The sequence below is a fragment of the Erythrolamprus reginae genome, chromosome 1, assembly GCF_031021105.1.
Source record: "Erythrolamprus reginae isolate rEryReg1 chromosome 1, rEryReg1.hap1, whole genome shotgun sequence".
NCBI lineage: Eukaryota > Metazoa > Chordata > Lepidosauria > Squamata > Dipsadidae > Erythrolamprus > Erythrolamprus reginae.
Window position 1 is genome coordinate 414,259,910 of NC_091950.1, and position 26,411 is coordinate 414,286,320.

Sequence of the window (26,411 nt, forward strand, 5' to 3'; positions counted from 1 at the left end):
TATTCTGGTCCGATGCCATGAAGGGCTTTATAGGTCATAACCAACACTTTGAATTGTGACCGGAAATTGATCGGCAACCAATGCAGACTGCGGAGTGTTGGTGTAACATGGGCATTTTTGGGAAAGCCCATGACTGCTCTCGCAGCTGCATTCTGCACGATCTGAAGTTTCCGAACACTTTTCAAAGGTAGCCCCATGTAGAGAGCATTACAGTAGTAGAATCGGATAAACAGACAACTGGATATGAAATTCTGCTGGTTTTGTGGTTTGGTAAGGAAGGCAGTACTGGGTTTCTTACTTAAGCAATTAGCTTTGAAAATTAAGATGCTATACAGCTGCTGCTGGCTGCCAGAATGAAAGCCGTATAAACAATCTCCAGAGCCAGCGGTGTCCCGCAAGGAACACTTCATTCATATGTCCGTGTGCATTTTTATATTCTTCCATAGTAATTCTTCTTTCAGCGATTTTAACAGAGGAGGAAACGGTTACAACTGATCCAAGGTTTTCTTTCTGGAGTCTGGTAACGGTGACCAGTTTCAGTAAGTGATACTTAGTGATGGAAGAGGCTTGGGCTCCGTGTATTAAAACCACAATTGCAGCCCATGTAATGCCTCTTTGGCTGTAGGTCACTTCTATTGGAAGTATATATATATCACTAAGCCCTGACATGGCTCTTCATTTCAACTCTGGCAATGGCAGTTTTAATATAACATCCAGGGAAGTTATAACTGCCTTGGAGCTGTGCAAATTGCTGTTTTGGGAGAGAGAGAAAAAAGCCAGCAAGGTATTTTGTGTTTACCCAAGCATTGTAAATCAATACACAAGGGTTGTTTTTTTTAAAAAAGTAAATGATTCATAATAATATAATAGCACAGACATTTCTTGTGTTTGCTGACTGGGAGACAAGAATATTTCTTGTTTTCTGTGGTGCCTCATAAGGTTTTGCTTAGGAAGGTAGGAACAGAGTGGGAAATGGTATTAGAAGACCATTCGGAAACAATAGTTGGCATACAATGCAGCATCTTGTATACTAATTAGCACTAGATGTCATTAACATATTAATTCTCTGTGGTGAGCTATTCATTGGCTGCTGATACATTTTTGGGTGCAATTTAAACTGTTGTTTTTAACCCAGGGGTCTTCTACCTTCCAATCAATTTGACCAATACCAATTAGTAAAAAATGGATAATTCAAGATAGAATCCAAAAGAAAATGGGCTATCCAAAGCCCCAACTCATCTAGATAGGATTTGTTTGCAAAAACCACTGACATTTTGATTGAAAAATCAAGCTAGACTTCATTCAGTTGAAGATCTTAACTTGGAGCAAAGCATCTGCCTTGTTCATAGCAGTTCACAGATTTGGACCCCATCAACAGTAGGTAAAAAAATCAAATAGCCCAAGTAGAGGATAGAATTGGCTAGCTCAGATGAAAGACTTGTTTAAGTTCAACAGAAGATAAATGATAACATCTATATAATGCCATAGAACTGAATTAACAAGTAAACAAATGTTAAATAAATAACCCTACTTCTCCACTCTCTCTTAACTCCTCCTTTCAAACTGTTGTTTAGTACTTTGAGGAAGACACACGTTCATAGACCGCTGCTCACTAAATTGGGATTTAGGGCATTATTGTCAAAACTAAACGTAGACTCCCCGCTGTAGCAGCTTGAGTAGTTAGAAATATCTGTGGAAAATTGAACTCTCAATGTGGGCTTTAGCTTTTGCTGATACATAAAGGCAGCATGAAATTGATCAAAATCCTGTGGGCTTTCTCAGGCAGCACTGGATCCCACTCAAAACATTAATTGTAAAATATCCACTAATTGGAATGCCAGAATCCACTTTAGAACTTCCAAATGCATTTGGCTATTTTTTCTCTAGACAGAAGTGTGAGCCACACAAAAGAATTGAGGGAGCCTGTTGATGGAGGAGGAGTGATTTCAGCAATTGGCAAATGCAATGGTTAAGTTGGTATCCTAGTGCCATTTTTAAATGTTCAATTGCCACAGCAAACATTCTGAACTATGGCATATTTTGATTGTACCTCTCGCCTTTTGAAAAGCTAAAGCTGTAAGTGTCTATAGAGATTCTCAGTCATCCAGGTCATGGTTGTCCCAAAAGTGTTTTTTTCATGAGAAAATTTGACTTTTGTTTTTCTTTTAAGATGTTTTGCTTCTCATCCAAGAAGCTTCTTCAACTCTGACTGGTTGGAGAATGGAAGGATTTATTTTACTTGCAGAAAGCTGGTCATTTGCATTCTTTTAGAGCAGTGTTTCCCAATCATGGCAACTTGAAGATATTTGGACTTCAGCTCCCAGAATTCCCCAGCCAGCATTCGCTGGCTCGGGAATTCTGGGAGTTGAAGTCCAAATATCTTCAAGTTGCCAAGGTTGGGAAACACTGTTTTAGAGAGTCGTTGAGGCCTCCTGGAGGTATATTTGCGTCCTCAGGTTCACCTTAATAGTGCAAATGGGTGTGGAACCTTCTTGAAACTGCTAGAAGTAAATGTGAAAATGCTCAAAATACATAGAAGAGAACCGGTAGTCCATTTTCTAGTAGCAAAAAGAACATGCCAAAGAGAACTCTTAACAGTATGATCCACCTCTTCTCGGACGAATTTGACAGTAGGAATTATTCATGCTGGGTAAAAGTATGTCAGGTACATTTGAGGAAGAGCCAATCAGGGGAAACCTTGGGCACTTATCACATTAATATCTGCAAATAAAATTATCCCTTTATTGTTCTTCTTTCTATGTGATTAGGACAAAAACAATGATCTTGATCACATATTGACGTTTGTCCAGGGCTTGAAATTTTTAAGAATAGAATAGAATAGAATTTTTATTGGCCAAGTGTGATTGGACACACAAGGAATTTGTCTTGTTGCATATGCTCTCAGCGTACATAAAATAAAATATACATTTGTCAAGAATCATGTGGTACAACACTTAATGATTGTCATAGGGGTCAAATAAGCAATGAAGTTATGTTGTAGGCGCATTAATATCAAGAAGAAAAAAGTTACAAAAACCTGGTCCCAAAAGGACCTTTATTGGAGCAGGAACCAAAGCTGAGAAATGTTCATCATACTTGTTCTGGCATTATCAATTTTATCTGGTGACCACATGTTTTACGATTATGAGAAAGAGGAAGAAAAATATTTCCCCCCAGTATGGGCAGTACATTTGTAAAAATACCTGTCATAACCTTTCCCCGAGACCTCTTTTTTCAGAAGTGAAAAACTGGAAACATGTTGTCTACTTCTTCTATGGAAGGTATTCTTGTCTACCAGCTAAAAATATTTTTTGGGAATCATAGTTTTCCATGACATAAGTGTGTTTCCCCAAAATCATGGATGCTTGGCTGCATAGCTAGAGGTATAACAAGCAGGAAGAGGGAGATTATGATCCCGCTATATAGAATGCTGGTGAGACCACATTTGGAATACTGTGTTCAGTTCTGGAGACCTCACCTACAAAAAGATATTGACAAAATTGAACGGGTCCACAGACGGGCTACAAGAATGGTGGAAGGTCTTAAGCATAAAACGTATCAGGAAAGACTTCATGAACTCAATCTGTATAGTCTGGAGGACAGAAGGAAAAGGGGGGACATGATCGAAACATTTAAATATATTAAAGGGTTAAATAAGGTTCAGGAGGGAAGTGTTTTTAATAGGAAAGTGAACACAAGAACAAGGGGACACAATCTGAAGTTAGTTGGGGGAAAGATCAAAAGCAACATGAGAAAATATTATTTTACTGAAAGAGTAGTAGATCCTTGGAACAAACTTCCAGCAGACGTGGTAGATAAATCCACAGTAACTGAATTTAAACATGCCTGGGATAAACATATATCCATCCTAAGATAAAATACAGAAAATAGTATAAGGGCAGACTAGATGGACCATGAGGTCTTTTTCTGCCGTCAGACTTCTATGTTTCTATGTTTCTATCAATGTGCAAAATCTTTAATTATAAGAAAATGTGTCATCCAAGCGCTTGAAAGGTATCCTCAGCAAGAAATGCATTCATCATCAGTTACAGGTGTTTAACCAGTGCTACTAAGCCTGGGCCCAGCTGACTTCCTCCTGCCCCGAACCTCTTGCATGCAAGAGGCTGTGCCTTATGAGTGATGGGGTTGGGGTGGGATTGGTTGGATTCTGTTGAATTTGGCTAGAGTAGAACTTGGTACTAGATAGAGGTGTTTGTGATAATCCTGATGTAACCGTTTTGAGTTTGCAGGTGATTTCTGACACATTGAGCGGGTTAGAAACTGTCTTAAATTTAAATTGATTTAGAAAAGAACACCATAGTTAATTATGGGAGCAAGATAAAGTAGCTTTATCCATGTTAGAATGCTTAGAAATTATGCATAATATTTCTAGAACAAACTCATACAGAGTAGATGTGGCAGTGGTAGATATTCAGCCTATAAACCAGACTAATATAAGTAGAGTATAAATATTATTTACATATATTCAATAAAGTAGTCAGTAAACAATCCAAGTGATACAAAGACATATCAAGCAATCATATACAAACCAGATATCAGAACACACAGTTTTATACACACAGCAGCTAAAAGTAATACGGTATTCCCCCTGCAGAACACACAGTTCTATACAATACCATAAGTATTACTTACATATAGATTAGATTAGATTAGATTTATTGGATTTATATGTCGTCCCTCTCCGCAGACTCGGGGCGGCTCACAACAATGGTGTAGAACAATACATACTAACAAATCTAATATTTAAAAATCTAGGTTACAGTTTTAGATTAAAAGTCCAAAAAAAAAAAGAAACCCCAATATATAAAAAACAACACACAATGGAATCATACACCAAAACTACATGGGCAACGGAGAGATGTTTCAATTCCCCCATGCCTGACGGCAGAGGTGGGTTTTAAGAAGTTAACAAAAGGCAAGGAGGGTGGGGGCAATCCTGATCTCTGGGGGGAGCTGGTTCCAGAGGGTCGGAGCCACCACAGAGAAGGCTCTTCCCCTGGGTCCCACCAGACGACATTGTTTAGTCGACGGGACCCGGAGAAGGCCAACTCTGTGGGACCTAACCAGTCGCTGGGATTCGTGCGGCAGAAGGCGGTCTTGCAGGTATCCTGGTCCGATGCCATAACCAACACTTTGAATTGTGACCAGAAACTGATCGGCAGCCAATGCATAATAATACATAGACCAACGTATTAGCACACAGCAAGTCTGTAGTATAGTCACACAGAAAAAACTAGCAGAGAGTAAGATCAGGGAGTTAGCATGTTAGCAAGAGCAATACTGTATAGAGCAATAGCAGCACTAACAAGGGAGAAACCATCTAACACCCTTTTATAGCTAATTGCAGTACTAGCCCTTAAAGCAACATTGTGCTAAATTCTCCAAACATACATTGCTGGTTAGTTCATATACTGTACTGGCAAACCCAACCGGTGAGGTACGTAGTACTGGCAGTCCCTTTCATCTGCTGGACTAGGGAATGTGCCATGAATCAGGCTCAGTACTTTTTCCCTGTAAAAGCCTAGCACGCAAACCTATTGAGTCTGCAAGTGGATCTAGGCATGCTTCAAAGCATCTCTTGCTCACAATGAGGGTCATAAAAGCTGTTGTGATCAAAAGAAACTTCCAAAGAAAGTCATCCCGAGGATGGCCTGCAGGAGTTCTTCCCATTCTTGGAGGCGAACAGCCAGAATGGCTCAACCGCACAAACATTAAAGCGTAATCTCTGAACTCTATCAGGGGCAGTTCCAGTTAGGTTCTTTTCTTCTCAAAATAAGACACTGTGCCACAGAAGATTTTCTCCTCCTGTAGATTGCAATTTCTGGGCAATTCTGCAGAATTTGTAAATGAGGTATGTGGATGGTTTTCTGAAGGGCACTCTGACGACTGTCAGAAGATAAAAGCTGTAAACAAGAATATGCAGCATTTTCCCCCCGTCTTTAAATGTCATGTTGAGGATCACATTTCAAAATGTGGGTGAGACAGGGCTAAGTATAATATTTATGTTACAGTTTAACAGTTTTCTTTTTTTAAACCTGTAAATATATTAAGCCACCAAAGAAGTATTATACATCCTTGTCTTACTTTGTGCACGATGTTGAACTATTTGTTAGGGACTCACTTTATCCTCTTGCATGCTTTATTTCCATCATATACAACTCATCATATTCAGCCGTCAGCCTTCAATTTGCACAAAACCATTCAAGCCTATTCACTTCATCTAGCACTATCTGCATATCAGCAAATGCATGGTAAACATTATTTCTCACATTCATATATTTCTCAGTGACTTGCTGAAAAGCAAATGCCAGGTTTGCATACGTCACGCTTGACATAAAAGTCACTCTGCCTTTCCATTGTCCGCTCAGCTACCTTGCAATCAGAATTCTGCTAAATGATTTCTCAGGCACACTTAACAACTCTTCAGGTTTTTTTAAAAAAATATTTTTCTTATTAGCTTTCTTTTTCTGAAAGGAAAGAATATCATAATTAATGAAATAGAATAGAATAGAATAGTTGGAAGGGACCTTGGAGGTCTTCTAGTCCAACCCCCTGCTTAACACCCTACACTACTTCAGACAAATGATTATCCAACATCTTCTTCAAAACTTCCAGTGTTGGAGCATTCACAACTTCTGGGGGCAAGCTGTTCCACTGATTAATTGTTCTAACCGTCAGGAAATTTCTCCTTAGTTTTCAGTTGCTTCTCTCCTTAATTAGTTTCCATCCATTGCTTCTTGTTCTACTCTCAGGTGCTTTGGAGAATAGGTTGACTCCTTCTTTGTGGCAACCCCTGAGATATTAGAACACTGCTATCAAGTCTCCCCTGGTCCTTCTTTTCATTAAACTAGACATACCCAGTTCCTGCAACCATTTTTCATATGTTTTAGCCATCAGTTCCCTGCTCATCTTTGTTGCTTTTCTCTGCACTCTTTCTAGAGTCTCAATATCTGTTTTGCAATGTGGTGACCAAACGTGAATGCAGTATTCCAAGTGTGGCCTTACCAAGATATTATATAGTGGTATTAACACTTCACGTGATCTTGATTCTGTTAATGCAGCCTAGAACCCAGTTGACTATTTTGGCAGCTGCTGCACACTGCTGGCTGATATTTAAATGGTTGTCCGCTAGGACTCCAAGATCCCTCTCACAATTGCTACTGTTGAGCAATGTACCACATATACTGTACCTGTGCATTTTGGTTTTCTTGCCTAAAGGTAGAACCTTACTTTTTTCACCATTGAATTTCATTTTGTTAGATAGCGACCAGTGTTCAAGTCTGTCAAGTCTTGTAATTTGTGCCTATCTTCTGGAGTGTTGGTTATTCCTGCCAGTTTGGTGTCATCTGCAAATTTGATGAATTTTCCATCCATCCCCTCATCCAAGACATTGATGAGATGTTGAAGAGCACTGGGCCTAAAACAGAGCCTGGGGATACTCCACTGCATACATCCCTCCATGTAGATACAGTTCCATTGAGCACTACCCATTGAGTGCAGTTGGTCAGCCAGTTTTGAATCTATTTGGTGAGGTTGCTGTCTAACCCACATTTTTCTACTTTATCTAGTAGTAGGTTATGGTCTACTTTATCAAATGCCTTATTGAAGTCCAAGTAAATGATATTATATTAATCAGGCACACATGCAGCCTTCACTCATATTTTAAACAATTTGCCCAGCCATAAAGAAACCTTATCAATACCTTAAGGATTTCTCCCAGTTGCTCTGTCTATATCTGCAGCCCTACAATTTTGCATTCCCATAGAATTTATGATTTTATCTTTTTATTCTTAGACAGCCCCCATTTCAATTCCACGGTTCGACATGATGCCATTTTTCCATTGTTACTCTCTTAAAGCACATTCCTGTGCTCCAGTTTGATCCCAAATAATATTGCAGCTGTTCGAATTGGTAGAAGTGATCTCCAGTGGAACCTGGCAAAATCTCTCCAAAAGCTTGCCATCATTCGTATGTAGGAAACAATCAGTGCAATAGATTCAAAGCTCTGTCTTTCAGTATACCTTGAATGCCTTGAACCACAAGATGGGTGGCAAATAAATTTGATAAATACATAGCCTAGCAAGTATCTTTCTTTTATTGCTCCTGATGACTGCTGATATCTTGTCCAGATGCCATATCATTAGAAAATATAGTGAGAACTGAAGTTAGGTGTACTGGATAAAAGACCTTTTCCCAATGTAGAGCCTTTCAGATGTGTGAAAGTTGCGGTTGCCAGAATTTTATATCTGAGATGCAATTTTTTTTTTTGGGGGGGGGGGGGGGTGTTGTTGTCTTCCAATTTTAGCAGCCAGGATGCAGAATTCTAAATGGCCCCTAGGTGGCAGCAAAAGGAATATTACAGTAAAGCCTCCTCTCTATGCTGCCATCTGCATTTGTGGTCATTGGTATTTATTATAGCCATATAAATTACAATGTGCCTAACCTAAAACTTAAATCCTGCATTGGAGTTTCTTCTTCCCATCCAGTTCTTCCAAACTCAAAAATCAGTTGCTGCTATTATTGAAGCAAATGTCATTTAAAATCTGCATTTTCATAAGATGGGGTTTTGCTGTTCTATGGGATGGTTAGCTAGAGGTAGTTCTGTACTTATTTACATAGAATTTTTTTTCCCCAACAGCCCTATTACCATATTTAAATGCAAGTATGTCTCTCTTAATTGATCTTTTTCAGTAGTTTAGAGATACTTTAAAGCCTGTTGATCTCTGTGCAATTTTTTTCGGGTAGCAATAAATGTAGCGATGGGAGTAGATCTAGAATTAGAGCACTTGTAGTTCTTTGGCTCTCTGTTTTTCTATTTTCTCTTTTATTTTTTTTACCTCTGCAGTTCTTTACATCAGTGTTTCCCAACCTTGGCAACTTGAAGATATTTGGACTTCAACTCCCAGAATTCCCCAGCCAGCAAATACTGGCTGGGGAATTCTGGGAGTTGAAGTCCAAATATCTTCAAGTTGCCAAGGTTGGGAAACACTGATTTACACGACAGTTTATTCCCTGACTGTGACTGTGCCCCTTTCCTTGTCTTTACAATCCAAACTGGGTAATCAAAATCTGAAGATGAGTAAACTCTTTGAAGCATCTCTCAGGTTAAGCTACCTTAATTCTTATTCAGAAGAAATTAGGAAAATAAAAGTATTCCCCCCACCACCCAAATCTAATCGGGGGGGGGATGCCCACCTTTCTATTCCAGCCTTTTTCTTCCTGGTCTTTCCTCCACCTTCTTTTCTCTTTGCTAGTCTTCCTGATGACTTTCAGAAATAGCAAAGTGAAAAGGAAGGAGGGATTTTGCAACATGAAGGGAAAGGAAGAAGGCAATAAGTTGGGGGGGGATGACTGGCAGAGTCACATGGAGGAGATGTAGTGGACTCTCTTCTGGCTCAGCCTTTTTCTAAAAAGAAAAAACTTCACAAAAGGTTGCCAGCATCCTGTGACCAAATTTGATTTAGGTCAAATCAGCGTCTCATCTCTGCAGCCAAATGATCAGGCCTCTGCTGTTTTTTCTCCATTAGAAGAAATAAAAAGGAAACAAAACCCTGAAATTCCGAAAGTGCCTTCTCTGTTGCAGGCTAATGTACCGTATTTTTCTGAGTATAAGATGCAACCTTTTCCTCCATAAAAGAGGCTGATAATTTGGGTGCCGCTTATACTCTGAATGTAGCTATTTTTCCAGCCCTAACTAGCTGCTAACGATATTCCCAGCTTTTACCTTGCAAGCTCTTTCATTGTTACTCTCTGCAAAGAATGTTTTCCAAATCCTGTCTTTGTAGGGGGTTTTCATTACTCTACTTGCTCCGAATAAGTTTCTTTCCAGCCATAACCCTGTGCTAACAATGTTCCCAGCTCTTACCAGCTTGCAAGCTCTTTCATTGTTACTCTCTGCTAAGAATGTTTTCCAAATCCTGTCTTTGTAAGGTTTTTTTCATTACTCTACTTGCTCCGAATAAGTTTCTTTCCAGCCATAACCCTGTGCTAACAATGTTCCCAGCTCTTACCAGCTTGCAAGCTCTTTCATTGTTACTCTCTGCTAAGAATGTTTTTCAAACCCTGTCTTTGTAGATTTTTTTTTCATTGCTTTACTTGCTCTGAAGGTTTCTTTCCAGCCCTAACCAGGTGCTAACAATGTTCCCAGCTCTTACCAGCTTGCAAGCTCTTTCATTGTTACTCTCTCCAAATAAAGTTTTTTTAAAGCCCTAATCAAGGGATAAAATAATGTGCTGAAGTTGACCAGATTAAGGACGCTAGCCAGATGAATACCTGGTAAGCAGATTCTTTCCCCTATTTTCCTCCCAAAAACTAAGGTGCATCTTATACTCCAAAAAATACGGTATATATTTGCTAGCAACCTGCCTCCTTTGCAGAGATGTGTATCCTCCGAAATGCTTTGACTCTTAAGGAGTCCTAAAACTCAGTGCTCTGAAAACTCAAACATGAGTCCGCCGACAAGCACCTCCCCAAACTACACACCCCAATAATGTTGCAGCCATTATTTTACCATCTTTCTGTTGCCTCTTTCCTCTTAACGCTCTTTATTTTTTCCCCATGGCCAGGTTTCCCAGCAGCGGCCTATGGACCAGTAGCAGCAGCAGCGGTGGCAGCAGCCAGAGGATCAGGTAGGAGAGGCCCTGGAGGAGGCAGGGCCAGTATTTTTTTTTAAAAAAGCCCTTCTCTGTGACTACAGCTTTCCATCACTTACCCTGATGTGCCTCCCCCTTTTGTGAAGGGACCACAAAACGAAACCACATGCTACAAACAGAGGCCAGGACATGAAAGATGCTAAGCCTGCAGAGCTGTTGGGTGGATATTTTGTTTAAAAGGATTTTTTTTATATATAAAAAAAGAGACATTTCTCAGTTGTTTGCACAGGGTTAACAAGGTCATATTTCCTCTTCCGCTAGCTTCCCAACCGCTAGGGCAGTGAACATCATCTGCAACTACTAGGTTTGCGAGGAAGTATTATTTCCAAGGACACCGCAGTCTAAGGCACAGATAATTTGAATTTTAAAAAACCTCTTAAATGCTGAAAAAAATTCAAGATCAGGGCAGGAGAATCTGTGCCAGCGTTGGACCTCTGGAGGTGGCCTGTCGTAGCTCTAAAATCAGCGTTTCCACCCCCAACTATTTGGCAGTTGCATAGTTCATTCATGAATCTGGAATAGGAGGGGGTGGGATTTGTATTTCTATCATTATAAAAACCAAGACTTGGTTAGGATAAGTGATTCCAGCACCAGATAGTCTTCCTTCCCATTGAATGGCAAATGGCTGTTGACAATGATATGTAGGAGGATTTTGGAGAAATAATAATTCCCAATTGTTTCGCACCAAACTATGACGCTAAGCCACAGTTGAGCCTGAGGTCAGAACTGACAGGAACCATTGTTTGTAGTTGGTCAGCACATCAGGATCCAAAAGCATATTGTGGCTTCCGTAAACCTTATTTAATACGGTCTGAATTGGGAAAGCTCCAACTCCAGAACTGGCCTGAGGCTTAAGAAAGCTGTAGGAATGGGGAAAGGACGGTGAAAAGCTGCCGTAGAAAACATGGTTTGCTTGGATGTCTTCAGGCTGAAGCCACAGTTGGATTCTTAGCTCTCAATAGCCTCAAACACAGCATGGAATAAAGCTTACATTGGGGCTGCACAGTAGTGTAGAAATTTGGGACCTGAATTAGCAACCATTTACTCCAGGGAGAAATGATGTCCATTCTGTATTCCAAAACCCATAGTGGTTCCAAGACATATCTTTAACTTGGGTATCATTTTCAGCATTTGTTACCTTCTGCAAACTCTGGGCCAAGTTTTGTGAAAAATGTTCACCCTTTTCTTTACTGTCCGCTCATGACAAGCTCCACATTTTCCCCACCCTCCGCTGTCTGTTTCTCCCACTACAGGGAGGAGTTAAATCATCGATTTACATTGGCGATTTTTTTTTTTTAAAAAATGTATAATTGAGCATTTGATTCCATCATGAGTGGGCTGTTAAGACTTACCAAGCCCTTTTCTTTTCCCTGCATTGGCTTGTTCACCCCTTCAAATTCTAATGACTGAGCAAGGAGAAGGGGTGGGCTTGCTGCTTTCACTGAGTTTTAACTGCTCCCTAATCTGCCTTGCTTGCTAATCTCTGTAGAATGCCTGCTGTCTTTGGCCATTTGTTATTTTGCTAATTTTCACTGGGTAGTTGGGTCAGGGAGCAAGAAGCAATTGGGAACCACGTCCTTGTACCCACAGTCCCCAGCCAAATGGTATACTTTGAGACCTGGAGCAAAGAATTGGAGAGGGCGGAGGGCAATGGTTTTATTCAGCCCTCTCCTGATGAAGCTTGTTGATAGGTGTGGGACTTCTGCACCCACTTAGCTAGGTCTCTTCAGATCAAATTCCCTTTTCTGCCCCCCAAATGGAAAGGGCTCACCAAGCATTTAATGCCCCCAAGAGAACTTGGGAGAAAGCTGGATTTCTTTAGAGCAGGGGTCTCCAACCTTGGCAACTTTAATACTTTGTGGACTTCAACTCCCAGAATTCCTCAGTTGCATAGTGAGGAATTCTGGGAGTTGAAGTCCACAAGTCTTAAAGTTGAGAATCCAAAGTGAGATATTTAGAGAACTCCGTTCCATGCAAACTGGCACTGCTTTCAAGGCTACAAAGGATGATTTAATACTATTTGAATGTTACTTTAATAAGGGGATATCCAATTTGAGCACGTTGATTTGCTAAATACCTAGGTTAATATTATTTTCCTTTGGTATTTTCCGTATTCTGCTTTTCAACTGATTTTAACCTTGATGCAAACAAAGATCTACAATTCTCACACCTCTTTCCTGTGCTTTTTCCCCAATACAATTGCAGTTTTATTTTGCAAAGGTATCATGAATTTTCTCTTAGAAAAGTTTAGGCAATTAAACTTCGACATTCGTGGAGGTCCAATTTTGATTGGAATATTACTGTAACTCACCTGCTTCTCTGCTTGAAATAATTTGCTTTTAAATTTTTTAAAAAACCAATATTTTGTAATTTGGTGGGTTTTTCTAAAAAAAAAAAAAAGAACTTTTGATACAAAACTAAATCTAACCCAAATTAAGACCAATCGATATGGCAAGTGTAAAGATCAGTATGGTACCCTACGGGAGTGTTTCCCAACCGTGGCAACTTGAAAAGATCTGGACTTCAACTCCCAGAATTCCCCAGCCAGCATTTGCTGGCTGGGGAATTCTGGGAGTTGAAGTCCAGATCTCTTCAAGATGCCAAGGTTGGGAAACACTGCCCTACGGGAAGACTTCTGTGCAAATCTGCTCCCATATTCTGCCACAGAGGGACAAACGAAGTCTGCATATTTAGAAGGCGGTCCCTGCATCAGGGACTATTTGACAGCTGTCGTTATCAAAGAGTTGGGTAGCATTGATAGTGAAATGGATTCAGGGCCAGTGGAGTAAAGTCGGTTTCATATTAGGGCTCAGACCTGATTCATTAAAGGAGAAGAGGAAATAGGGGGTAAAAAATGGAACCAATTGCCTTTGTTTTTTGAGGACTACAGTAATATAACACAGATGGCATCAGCCAGTTAAACACACACACCCCTCCACCTATATCCCAAGGTGCACGAAAGGTAATGTCCAAATGGTAAGCCTTCAATTTACCCAGCTCTTAGGGATTTCCTCTTGATTAAGGTGATTGTACGATGCCTGTGCTGAAAGCTCTTCCCTGGTTATCAGTAGCTTGTCAAGTACTGATCATAAAGCCCCACCAGCTTAGTCCCCAATTGTCTCAGGGGACGCTGCTGTTTTTGTGTACCTGTTTGGGCTTGGCTTTCAAAATCTGTACAGAAAGGCCCTTTGAGCAGTGTTCCCTCTAATTTTTTTGGGGGGTGGGCGGAAAAGTATAGTGTCTGAGCGGCAGCTCCTTCGGGACTGGGCGGCACAGAAATAATAAATAAACAAACAAACAAACAAATAAATAAAAAACCCACCCTGTTTTGCCTCCGAGAATTTCAAAATAAAATACAGTACTGTGTGTCTATAACAGTGAGCTCATAATAGGGCAACTCTATCAATATCAAAATGCCACTTAAATAGTTGAGCTAGTTTCAAACTAGATTTTGATTTTCTTTCTCTCTTCCTTCCTCTCTTTTTTCTATCTGTTTCTCTCTCTTCCTCTCTTCCTCTCTTCCTCTCTCTCTCCTTCCCTCTCACTCTTTCTCTCTCGGCTTCTGGGCAGGTTTGAAAAACTCTGAGTTGATGATGATTTTTAAGTGAGTGATTGCTCACTGCTCAGCTTAGAGGGAACTATGCCTTTAAGTGCCACATCACTTATTATTATTATTATTATTATTATTATTATTATTATTATTATTTATTAGACTTGTATGCCGCCCCTCTCCGTAGACTCAGGGCGGCTCACAACAGTGATGAAGGCAATACATAATAACAAATCTAATAATTAAAATCTAAAAAATAACAATAGTGCATTTAAAAATCTAAAAACAAGGAACTCCAATATATAAAAACATACATACAATCCTGCCATACACAAATACTGTGCAGATGAAACTTGAAAAATTAGAATATCGTGCAAACGTTCATTTATTTCAGTATTGTAACTTAAAAAGTGAAACTTAATATATGAGAGATATTCATAACATGCAAGGCAAGATAGTTCAAGCCGTGATTTAGCATAATTGTGATGATTATGGGGTACTGCTCATGAAAAACCCAAATCCCCCATCTCAGAAAATTAGAATATTACATGCGATCAGTTAAAAAAGGATTGTACATAGGACAATATCGGACTTCTGAAAAGTATAAGCGTGCACATGTACTCAGTACAGTGGTACCTCTACTTAAGAACGCCTCTACTTAAGAACTTTTCTAGATAAGAACTGGGTATTCAAGATTTTTTTGCCTCTTCTTAAGAACCATTTTCTATTTAAGAACCCAAGCCTGGAAAAATATCCCAGGAAATTTGAGAGCGGCACGAAGGCCCTGCCAGTTTCCTGCCATTCCCCCTTTAATCCGGGCCATCTTGGGCTTTTCTGGGCTGCCAGAGGAGCCTTTCAGTGGCGTTTAAGGAGGCTTTGGCAGGCCAGAGCAAATGGAGTGTTTTCCTTTCTCTGGGCGCTTGGAGAGGGAATAAACCACTTCGCTGTGGTGACTCCCTCACGCTGCCTTCCATACACCTGGGGCGAGGTTGCCTCCCAGAGCGTTTGGGCACAGAAAGGCAAAAGGGGGCGCTTCGCCCGGCCAGATCAACTGGGCTTCAGCCAAAACGAGGAGTCACTACAGTGAAGGAAAGGTGCTGGCTACAAAGCGAGAGAGTGAGAGGGGAGCCCTTCAGCATGGGAAGGAAGCAGGTAGCATCAGCAGCAGCCGCCTTTCGGTCAAAGGAGTGGGAGGTTTCCCCCTCTCGCCTGCCTGGGTTTCTCCCTCTGGTGCAGTGTATGGGAGGCAGCCTTGCGGCAGGTGTATGAGAGGCGCGTGCTCCTCCTCACCGCCTCAGAGTCCATCTTTTTTTTTTTAAGCCTCACAGTTTTGGATTTTTTTAAATTCACCTCACCTTCTTCCTTCGGCAGCGACTGTCCTCCTCCTCTTCTTCCTCCTCCTCCCACCCCAATTCCGAGCTTTTATTTCTTTCCTAATGGGTTTGCACACATTATTTGCTTTTACATTGATTCCTATGGGAAAAATTGCTTCTACTTAAGAACTTTTCTACTTAAGAATCTGGTCACGGAACGAATTAAGTTCTTAAGTAGAGGTACCACTGTAACTTTGTTTGTGCTTGAACTATCTTGCCTTGCATGATAGTTAAGTTTCACCTTTTTAAATTTACAATACTGAAGTAAATGAACGATTGCATGATATTCTAAGTTTTTGGGTTTCACCTGTAAGGAAGGACTTGCTGATTTTGCAGCTTTCTCCTCAATTCCCGTAGCATTTAGAAGAGAACAAGGCAACTTTCTTTTATCAGGCATTTATTAATTTAAAAAAAAATTGATTAGGTGTTTTTAACAGTAGACAAACAGACAGACATTGGCCATTTTGAAAAGAAAGGCAGGATTGAAAACTTGGGGATTCCCCCAGGGCCAAGATGGTGAATCTATGGCACACATGCAGGAAGTGGCATGCATAGCCATCTCTCCAGGCACACCAGCCATCACCTGTTGCTCTTCTGGATTCCGGCGCGCAAATGCCAGCTGGTCTTTGCATGTGTGAGTGGTGGAAACAGGAAGAGCAGCTCCCCGGTGCGCATGTATACACTGAGAAGCTGAGGTGCTGGTTTATGGTGCGTACATTTGCACCGGCCAGCTGGTCTTTGCACATGCATGCGTGCCAGAAACTGAAAGACCACATGACTGATGCGCATGGTGGAAATCAGAAGCTCAGTTTCCCGGTATGCACATACACTCAGGAGAACTGCTCCTCCAGTTTCCGGCGCTCCCCTACGCGTGCTCCGGTTTTGGTACTCGGTGCCGTAAAGGTTCGCCAACACTGCCCTAGGGGAAATGTTCAGATGTTCGGAAGACAATAATAATAATAATAATAATAATAATAATAATAATAATAATAATAATAATAATATAATTTATTAGATTTGTATGCCGCCCCTCTCCAAGGACTCGTATTGCAGCCAGAGCCATGTGGTCAAAACCCCACTCCCTTTTCCACTGCACTTAAAAAGGAGCAAAGTCTCAATATTGGAGTTGTGGTCACTGTTTGTTTATTTTTAAACTTTCAGTGAACATCCCCAGTTAGTTTAAATTGAATAAAGGTACCATTTCTCCAAACAATCCTTGGACATGGGGTAAACTAAAAGAATTGAGATAGAGAGACACTCATTCAAGGTTGGTTGGTTTATAAAATTTTCTATGCCATCCAATTCCCAACAACTCTCGGGCAACTCACTACAACTAAACAATTAACTCTTCAAATTGCCTTTGGCTGGGGCCTGTCGGATTGGGCACTCTAACCAGAGTTGGCATGTTTTGTGATAGAGCTTTACTACTGAAATCCTACTTGTCTTCAGTGAATAGATATTTCTCTCTGCTTTCCTGATTCCAAGTAGGAATGGTGACCTAGGTTTACTGTAAGAGCACTATAATATTTTAAACTACACTTTAAACAAAATGTAACCAGGGATCCCAAAATTGTGTTGTTTATGGATATAATTTCCTCCAGATCCCCTGCCCACTCTACTGTTCAATGATTTAAATAAAGTTTCACTTGAAACAAAATTTTAAAAGAAATTTGCTGTTCTTCAAAATCAGATACTAGCTCCAGAGTCATCTTTGCCCAGAAATGTCCAGAGTTTGTGTTTATCAAAGGTTTTTTTAAAAAGAAATATAAATACTAAATGACTACAACCTTATAGTTTGTTGATAAAATAAATACGCCTGCTTGCCCAGAAATAGAAAGTCGAGATTAATTGAAAGTATCCTAGCGGAAGAGAAAAGTGGGCACCCATTTGCCTTATAGTAAATTAATATATATTGCAATCATTTATCCCCCTTGCACCAACAATTTTAATTTCTCGGTGGCTGCCATTCCTTTAAAGTCTGCTCTCAAAATAACAAACGTGTCCACTTTATTCCCCAAAATTGATCTCTTCTCTGTATATTCCGGGCTTTGGTATCTGCTTCGAAAATTGAATGCTGTACTTATTCTCGACATGGTTAGAATGAACCAGGTTCTGAGTTACATTGGCATGAGCCTGCATTTTAGAACAATGACCTCTGAAGCAATTTCACTATCAGTAGGGTATTTTTGTTCCAATATTGAAAAGATACAGATTACATGAAAAGTGGCTTCTCCATTCAGCTTGATGAGAGATGACACTTAACACGGGTTTTTCTAAAATCACTTGTATAGAAAGGCAGTTCTGTTGATTGTCAAGATACTGTAGGATCAAGATGATTATTTCCTCTGGCAGACATTCAGCATCCGTAATCTATTTTGCTTTTCCCTCTGTGGCCCAGTTCAGATGTTTTAACTATCAATTGTCCATGGAGTGGGCAAATGATTATCTCCTCCTCCATGTAGCAAAGGCAGTGTATAGAATGAATGCCCCCTATGGAGACTTCTATCCACATTGGGCTAATTTAGGCCTTTGGACCTATAAGATTCCAGGTGACACTCCCATTTCATACTTCAATTGGTGGAAAAGTAGTCCACATTCTTCCATTCCAGAAAATAAATATCTCTATTATCTGGTTTGGACCATATCTGTATTCTCCTCCATAGAAGTATCAGTTGCTTGAGGGAAGGTTAGATCGTAAGATTTCATTTAGAAATTCCTTAGAAGGGCTAATAATGTTTGGCAGGGGGAAAAAAATACTTTGTCACATACAGTACTTCCAACATGGCCTTCTCCAGCCTAGCACCCTCTAGATGTGTTGATCTTCAATTTCTCAGAATTACCAGTTTGGTGGCAGCTATTTTAAGTCTTGATGACTTTGTGAGTTTTCCTCTTTCTCACGTTTGGAAAATGAACGGGCCAGAGATCCTGCTACCTGGCTCGGGGTTGGGCGGTGTTCCCAAATTAATTTACCCGATCCCATTTATTGTGGCAGCCAACTTTCCTAACCTCCCATCAAGATACACTGACTTATCAGTCCTGCCATTCTGGAGGCCAGCAGGCTGGAGAAGGCTGCTTTGAACGAAAAAAAAAAATATGAAAGTCACTTATTAAATCCTAGTTTTGGTCCTCCCTTTATTGGTCCAGAGCCCCCAGGGGTTCTTCAATCCTTAAGTGCCACTGTTCCGTACTGTCCTTTATACTTGCCGGCTGTAACACATCTAATGACATGACCTCGATGGTGAGTGTGAGCAGTTATGTTCTTGTTGTTTTCTCTCTTGCTTGGTTGGGGCTGCTGTGAGAGAGGGCAAATCTCTGAGGCACTCTTTCCGGCCTCCCTTGCATTGGGACGTGCGCTCCTCTCAAACGCTCTCCTGAGCACGCTCAGCAGGAAGGTTTGTCCACACCTATTAATCCTCTCTCTGTGTCCAGCTTCTTGTTAGTAGCAGCTGGTTGCATGTTTCCTTTGCTTGTTGAGATAAAACGATTCAAGGAACGACTCATATCCAACTCTTGAAAAATGTCTTTTCTATTATTATTTTGTTTTGGTACACTTTCTCTCTTTTGGTTTTCTTTTTTTGTTTGGCTTTCCCCTCCCTATATTACTTTATAAAACCGAAACACTTGTCGTTCGTAAAACATCTCACATCTCTCCCCTTGCCTGTTCTTAGAGTGTCATGTATCTGTGGGACTGAACTAAATGCATGCCCTTGTAGTAGTTGTAACCGGTAGCAGTAGACGTAGTTGTAGAACATGCATTGTTGAGTTGATATTATAGGTGATTGTCAACTTGAAAGAGGACGATAGCCCGAAGGTAGCCATGGTTGATTGGAGGAAAGATAGGTCTCTCTGTATTAGAACTTCTGTTAAATTCCTTGAAGCCACAGTACAATGTCCATTAATTTTCTAAACTTGGTCCTACCAAATTTTAACTTGACCCATCATTCTGAGAATCATCAGTGCTGCGATGGCGGTAGTAGTTTAATTGACCATGATAAAAGCAATGTTACTTTGTTTTTTGATTATAAATGGGGGTGGGGGGAAGAGTCAACGTTTTTAATGATAAGCACACTTCCTTGTGTGTAGTTCCCACTTAGGTCAGTGGGAGTTACCTACAGGTAAGTAGTGTCTTCGGGTACAGGGCCAAGTTTCATTGCCACAAGCATTGTACAGGCATGGCTTCCACCAGAACGTAACCTGTTTTAATATTAGACCAGAGCTCTGAATCCTTTCCGCAGAACCTAAGCTAGGCTGGGAGAGCATGAAAACTGCCCATAGGAGATCGTGAAGTCGTGAAGCGTATGTACGACGACTGTCTGTCAGGCTATACCAAGGCACAAGGGAATTGGTTTTAGATCCAAAATACAAATTGGACTATATTACAAATGCAGCAACTTGACACAAGTTATATTCACTCCCTTAACCCTTCGGTTCCACAACTTTTTAGGAGAATAACCTCTCTTAAACTCTACGGGCGAACATTTCACGAGCCGCCAATATTAGGACATTTCCAAACGAGTATCACCATCTTCATCACTGAGCCTGCAAACCTGTCTCCCCCCCCCCTTCTCGTTCATTTCCTTCTCTCCTCCTCCTTCCCCCTGCCCCCTCCTTTGCATCCAGTTTTTCCGCACCCAGCTTCTCAAAGTTGTTTTCCAAACGAGCAGGAGTGGGCAAGGTTGGCAGATGGTAATTCAGGTCCTGAACGCCACATTACATTTGCTTCACGGCAGCTGCTGTTTTGTCAGCCCATCCTACTGAGAGGAGACATCATACGTGATGGTTCCCCTTCTATCTTGTTTGGCCTCTTCCCTGAAGGAACACTGTTGGTTTTTTTTAGGAATACAGTGTTCCCTCGATTTTCGAAGGGGTTGCGTTCCGAGACCGCCCGCGAAAGTTGAATTTCCACGAAGTAGAGATGCGGAAGTAAATACACTATTTTTGGCTATGAACAGTATCACAAGCCTTCCCTTAACACTTTAAACCCCTAATTTGCAATTTCCCATTCCCTTAGCAACCATTCAGATTATTACTCACCGTGTTTATTTATTAAAGTTTATTAAAAAAAATTTTTATTAAAGACGGACGAAAGTTTGGCGATGACATATGACGTCATCGGGTGGGAAAAACCATGGTATAGGGAAAAAACCCGCAAAGTATTTTTTAATTAATATTTTTGAAAAACCATGGTATAGACTTTCCGCGAAGTTTGAACCCGTGAAAATCGAGGGAACACTGTATTTGCTTCACAGATCATGTGCAAGTTTGGAGCCTAGGTTGATACACTGAGCTGAAAGAAGCATACCTTAAATATTCTTCCCATGTGCATTTAGAAATTACTCTCTCCCCCTCACACCCAAATGACAAACTCTGTCTCTTAGCCGAAGATCTACTCTTCCCTTACCCATAGAACGCAGTTACAAATCTTATATACCAGAGACACAATGATCTACCTTGGTCCTCAGTGAACTAAATCAGGACCTCCTGTTTTCCGTTCCAAGGCCAAAGAAATTAGATGGGAAATGTATCTCAAAATTAGCAAAGCAAAAAAGAGTCTGGGAAGTTGCAATTCTTTTTATATGCTTAACCCCAGCACTTAACAATAATTAATCATGTCAGTCAATAGTTCTGTTGTTGGCGAATTACAGGAGTGTTTTTGTCCCCTTAACGAAATGGCAGAAGAGTTGGTTTGTGTCCTGTCTGGGTGCCCCCAGACTTCAACACCAACTGGAAAAAGCAGCCAGACACGCTGGTAAAAGCAAAGGTACTTTATCGTTGGGAAAACAAACACAGAGACAAAACTGTTCTTACAGGGTTGTTAGGAGGCTTCACAGCAGAGTCAGGACGGCCAGACAATACAACAAACTTCTTGCTGGCACACACACCTCTGTAGAGAATAAGACCCACGCCTCCCCCCAAGGTTTCAGCTTTCAAGGCCACAAGCCAGATTCAGAGACGCCAAAGAGCACAGCCAGATCGCAGGACTCCCAAAGATAATACTCCACAATTACAGGAAGGGTGGGCCTGCCTTTTCAGCCTTTCTGGGGAGAACCACACCCAAACCCAGCTGTTGCCTATTTAGTGCTGGAAATACCTGGCTAATTGTCCCCTTCGCTGGGCTGCTCTTCTCTGCCTTAGATCAATTATGGCTTGTGCATCATCACCTAAGGACTCCAGGCTGCTTGCTGGGGAGAGCTCCATCCCGGGGGACTCAGGCTGTTCTCCCTCTCCCTCAGCCTGACCTTCCTCCTCCCCGTCTGCCTGGGCCTCTTCCTCCTCCTCCTGTTCCGCATCCTCCCCCTCTGAGCATGGAGCCGGCAGAGGTTCAGCCGTTCCCTGAGGAGCCTCAGATGGAATCACAACAGTTTGGATCTGCAGAATGCTGAGGGGTGTCTTTGCAGGGACTTGTTGAAATAATTTATAGCTAGGTTGGTTGGGTTTTGTACAGTGCAGAGCAGTTACCTAGAAGAATACTTTTTAAACATTAGCCTTTGATTAAATGGAGAAATGCATGACGTCTAACCCCAAGCCATTCCGCCTAAGCCCGACCTAATGTGCCATTGCTCTTTGGGAACCGCTAATAATCACAGCCATTTGAAAAAATATTAGGCATCAATGGGACTTACAAGTGGGACTTATAGCTATTGCAGTCATGTGATCACAATCCAAATGCTCAGGCGCCCAGTTCGTTAATACGATGCCACAATCGCATGATCATTATTTGCAACTTTACCTGCCAGCTTCCCATAAGCAAAGGCAACAGGAAAGCCATCCATTTGTTCCCCAGCCCACCTGCCCATGCCCACCTGTGGCCCCCACTGGCTCTCTCACACTCGCTAGCACTTGCCTGACACCTTCATTGTGGTACCCACACTTCTCTAACCAGTTTAGCCTGAAACTCCCATGTCTTCCTGATTTATTTATGGAAGAAAACACTCCTAATTTTAGGATATCATAAGTATACACTATTTTCTTATTCCTTTCTACACTGTCTTATTTTTTAAGTCTGTCTGTCACATCTCATGGTCACAATAGTTGTATGTATTGGCAAAATGGTCTTATAATTAATTAGCATTAGGTATTTGGATCTGTTAGTATGGTACCTTTTCATAGTTTGAGCCCTTTTATTTACAGTTTTTCTGTTACTCTTCTAGAAAAGTTGTATATTTCTACTTTTGAGCTTTGCTATATACATATATACAAAAACTGTCCAAATAGCTGGTCAATAACATTAATTATGTTACTACAATATGCAGCCTGAATTCCAAGTCTCCATCTACCATAAACATGCTTGCATAAAATTGAGGCAGTCATCTTTGTTTGTTTGGTTTTTGTCTGTGTTAACACTGAAGTTGCATATTTTAAACCTTAAATTTTTGAGTCCCACAGTTTCATTTTCAGACCTATGACCTCTGTTTTGCTTCTTTATTACCTAGTTAGTTCCAGCACATAAAGCTGTAATCTCGATTGCAACCCGATGCTGGATGTTGTCACAGCAATTGTGATGCTTAAAATCCTTCTTAAAATATATAGATGGAAGATATTACTTAAGAGCTGAATTGCACAACAGCCTTTTCCAACCTGGGGGTCTGCCAGCCTACTAGGCAAAAGTTGTAGTGTTGCCTATCTGGAGAGACCCAGATTGGGTAAGACCTGAAAGACTTCCAAGTCTCAGCCCAGTTAAGCTAGAGATCTTTGTCAATGTATACAGTGGTACCTCTACTAACAAACTTAATCCATTCTTAAGTAGAAAAGTTTGTAAGAAGAAGCAATTTTTCCCATAGGAATCAATGTAAAAGCAAATAAAACATATCTCCCCGCCTTTTCCGGCCCTGTTTCCTCCCAGGAGATTCCTAGACAGGCGCCACGGAGACTTCTTCCTGCCTTTTCTGGCCCTGTTTCCTGCCAGGAGATTCCTAGAGAGGCCCCACGGAGGCTTCTCCCCGCCTTTTCCGGCCCTGCTTCCTCCCAGGAGATTCCTAGAGAGGCCCCATGGAGGCTTCTCCCTGCCTTTTCCGGCCCTGCTTCCTCCCAGGAGATTCCTAGAGAGGCCCCATGGAGGCTTCTCCCCGCCTTTTCCGGCCCTGTTTCCTCCCAGGAGATTCCTAGACAGGCGCCACGGAGACTTCTTCCCGCCTTTTCTGGCCCTGTTTCCTGCCAGGAGATTCCTAGAGAGGCCCCACGGAGGCTTCTCCCCGCCTTTTCCGGCCCTGTTTCCTCCCAGGAGATTCCTAGAGAGGCCCCATGGAGGCTTCTCCCCGCCTTTTCCGGCCCTGTTTCCTCCCAGGAGATTCCTAGAGAGGCCCCATGGAGGCTTCTCCCTGCCTTTTCCGGCCCTGTTTCCTCCCAGGAGATTCCTAGAGAGGCCCCACGGAGGCTTCTCCCCGCCTTTTCCGGCCCTGTTTCCTCCCAGGAGATTCCTAGAGAGGCCCCACGGAGGCTTCTCCCCGCCTTTTCTGGCCCTGTTTCCTCCCAGGAGATTCCTAGAGAGGCCCCATGGAGGCTTCTCCCTGCCTTTTCCGGCCCTGTTTAAATGATGGCCCATGATACAATGAATTATCTATATGAATAAGATTCCTTTGTTGTTCTTATGCTGTGGACCTTATGCAGGGACATGCTGGCCAACTTGTTTTAATCCCTAGCTCTGTCATTAAAGATTTTGGCATTTGTCAGAACAATAAATGCTACCTACCAGCTTGACTGGCCTTCAAAAAAAAGGCTGAACCAATGCAAGATCAAGATTTTAGCCTTGATGGCAGTGAAACTGCCTCTGAAGGCCGTCTTCAGTGTTCCCTCTAATTTTTTTTTGGGGGGGGGCGGAAAAGTATAGTGTCTGAGCGGCAGTCCCTTCGGGACTGGGCGGCACAGAAATAATAAACAAACAAACAAACAAAAACCCCACCCTGTTTTGCCTCAGAGAATTTCAAAATAAAATACTGTACTGTGTATAAAATAAAATAACAGTGAGCTCATAATAGGGCAACTCTGTCAATATCAAAATGCCACTTAAATAGTTGAGCTAGTTTCAAACTAGATTTTGATTTTCTTTCTCTCTTCCTTACTCCCATTCTTTTTCTTTCTCTTTTCCTTCCTCTCTTTTTTCTATCTGTTTCTCTCTCTTCCTCTCTTCCTCTCTCCTTCCTTCTCGGCTTCTGGGCAGGTTTGGAAAACTCTGAGTTGATGATGATTTTTAAGTGAGCGATTGCTCACTGCTCAGCTTAGAGGGAACTATGGCCGTCTTTAACACTTGGTTTATTTGATCTTGCACTTGTGAGAAAAAACAAAAACCTAACAGGAAAAGGCTAGCCTGACACCTTTTTCCTAGGTGGTTTTAGAGTCTGGGTTCCCTTAAGGTGTTTTATGGTAAAACAAACTTAAAATCATAACAATTCTTGAACTGCACACTGATCAATGGTAATTTGGGAAAGTCCATTTCTGAATATCTCCAATTTACATTGTGAGATATGCAGCTATACGATCTCTGTTTTGGCCATACAAACCATCTTCTTCTTCCTTAAAGTCTCCACTCTATCACACAATGAATGTGTAATTGTCCACCATTGCGGTACTCAAGTTCTGACCCCTGCGGTAGATATTTCAGTAGATTCTGTTGGTGGTAAAACATTAGCTTTTAATCACTTTTGGTTTTAATTCAAAAGCCAGGGCACTTGACAAATCACTTCCAGCCTAATTAGTGGCCAGCCCTGGAGCGCAGACTTAAATATGATATAAGTAAATCCTTAATGATGTAGGCACTAACTTTTAATAGCCATTTCAATCAGTGGAATTATTCTCAATGGGCAAACGCTCCTCCTATGCAATCTGCTCTGACTTGCAGGGTGCCTCATTTCACACACTTCACATGTTTCTGAATAGCCCTGCAACTAAAAAGACCAAAAACCACTGTATGATTTTTTCCCCCCACTTTGTTCTTAGTAGACTCTGGAAAAGGTAGTTCATATAACTCATTTTTTTCCTTGATGGAGCAATGCTGAAGAGTCTGCCCTTCTGATCTATCCCTTTGAAATGGATAATTGTTTCCATTTAGTCCTTCCAAAAATTGCATCTAATTTAAATTGGTCTCCCTGAATATTGCATAACGTTATATAACTCCTGTCACAGTCACAAATACTGTATAGCAGTTGGCCAAACTAGATGGAGTTTATATATAGAAATGGTTTTCCAGTACTGTTTTTTTTTAAATTCAGACTTTTATTTTATTTTTTTAAAGTTATGAACTCAATAAATTACACAATAATTTCCCCTCCCCCCTTAATAAATTTTTCACAAAATAAAATTTACAATTTATAAGAGAAAGCTTTGAAATTCCTTTCTCTTTGAAGTGCTGATAAGTTATTTTTTTAATTTTATCTTACGCTGGTGGATTGTTCTGTGACTGCAACAATTGATTTCAAATATTTTACAGGAAATCAAACCAAACACAATCAACAACAAAAAAAATCACACACAGAGATTTTAAGGGACAATTATTCAGTAGAACAATAAATGGAACAATCAAGTTGACATTCAATGGCAACATACTAAGCACCAATAACAGAAGTGACCAGGGAAGTTTCCCCAACTTTTAAAAATAAGAAACAAGTGCACTTTTAACATTAACTGTGTAACTGGGCAATATATAGCTCTGTTTGTGGCTTCTGCACTGCACTAAAAAGAACACCAAATAATATATCCAAAAATCTGAAAGACTTGTTAGGTGCCAAGAAACTGTATGTAGTAATCAGACTAGTTAGGACATATGTGGTTGAGAATTGCTGGTTTTTCTAATATGTAAGGACTGTAAGGATCCTGCACTCA

General features: G+C 41.1%; 1 protein-coding gene across 12 annotated transcripts in view; it reads left to right on the forward strand.

Annotated features, from left to right (window-relative positions):
- MSI2 (musashi RNA binding protein 2) overlaps positions 1 to 26,411 on the forward strand; it is an 841,455-nt gene that overhangs the window by 760,339 nt on the left and 54,705 nt on the right. For all 12 annotated transcript variants that reach the window (XM_070735316.1, XM_070735319.1, XM_070735321.1 and 9 more), the window contains one exon: positions 10,587 to 10,649. In XM_070735316.1, the coding sequence (XP_070591417.1) occupies positions 10,587 to 10,649 (63 nt within the window). The remainder of the gene's footprint in view (positions 1 to 10,586; positions 10,650 to 26,411) is intronic.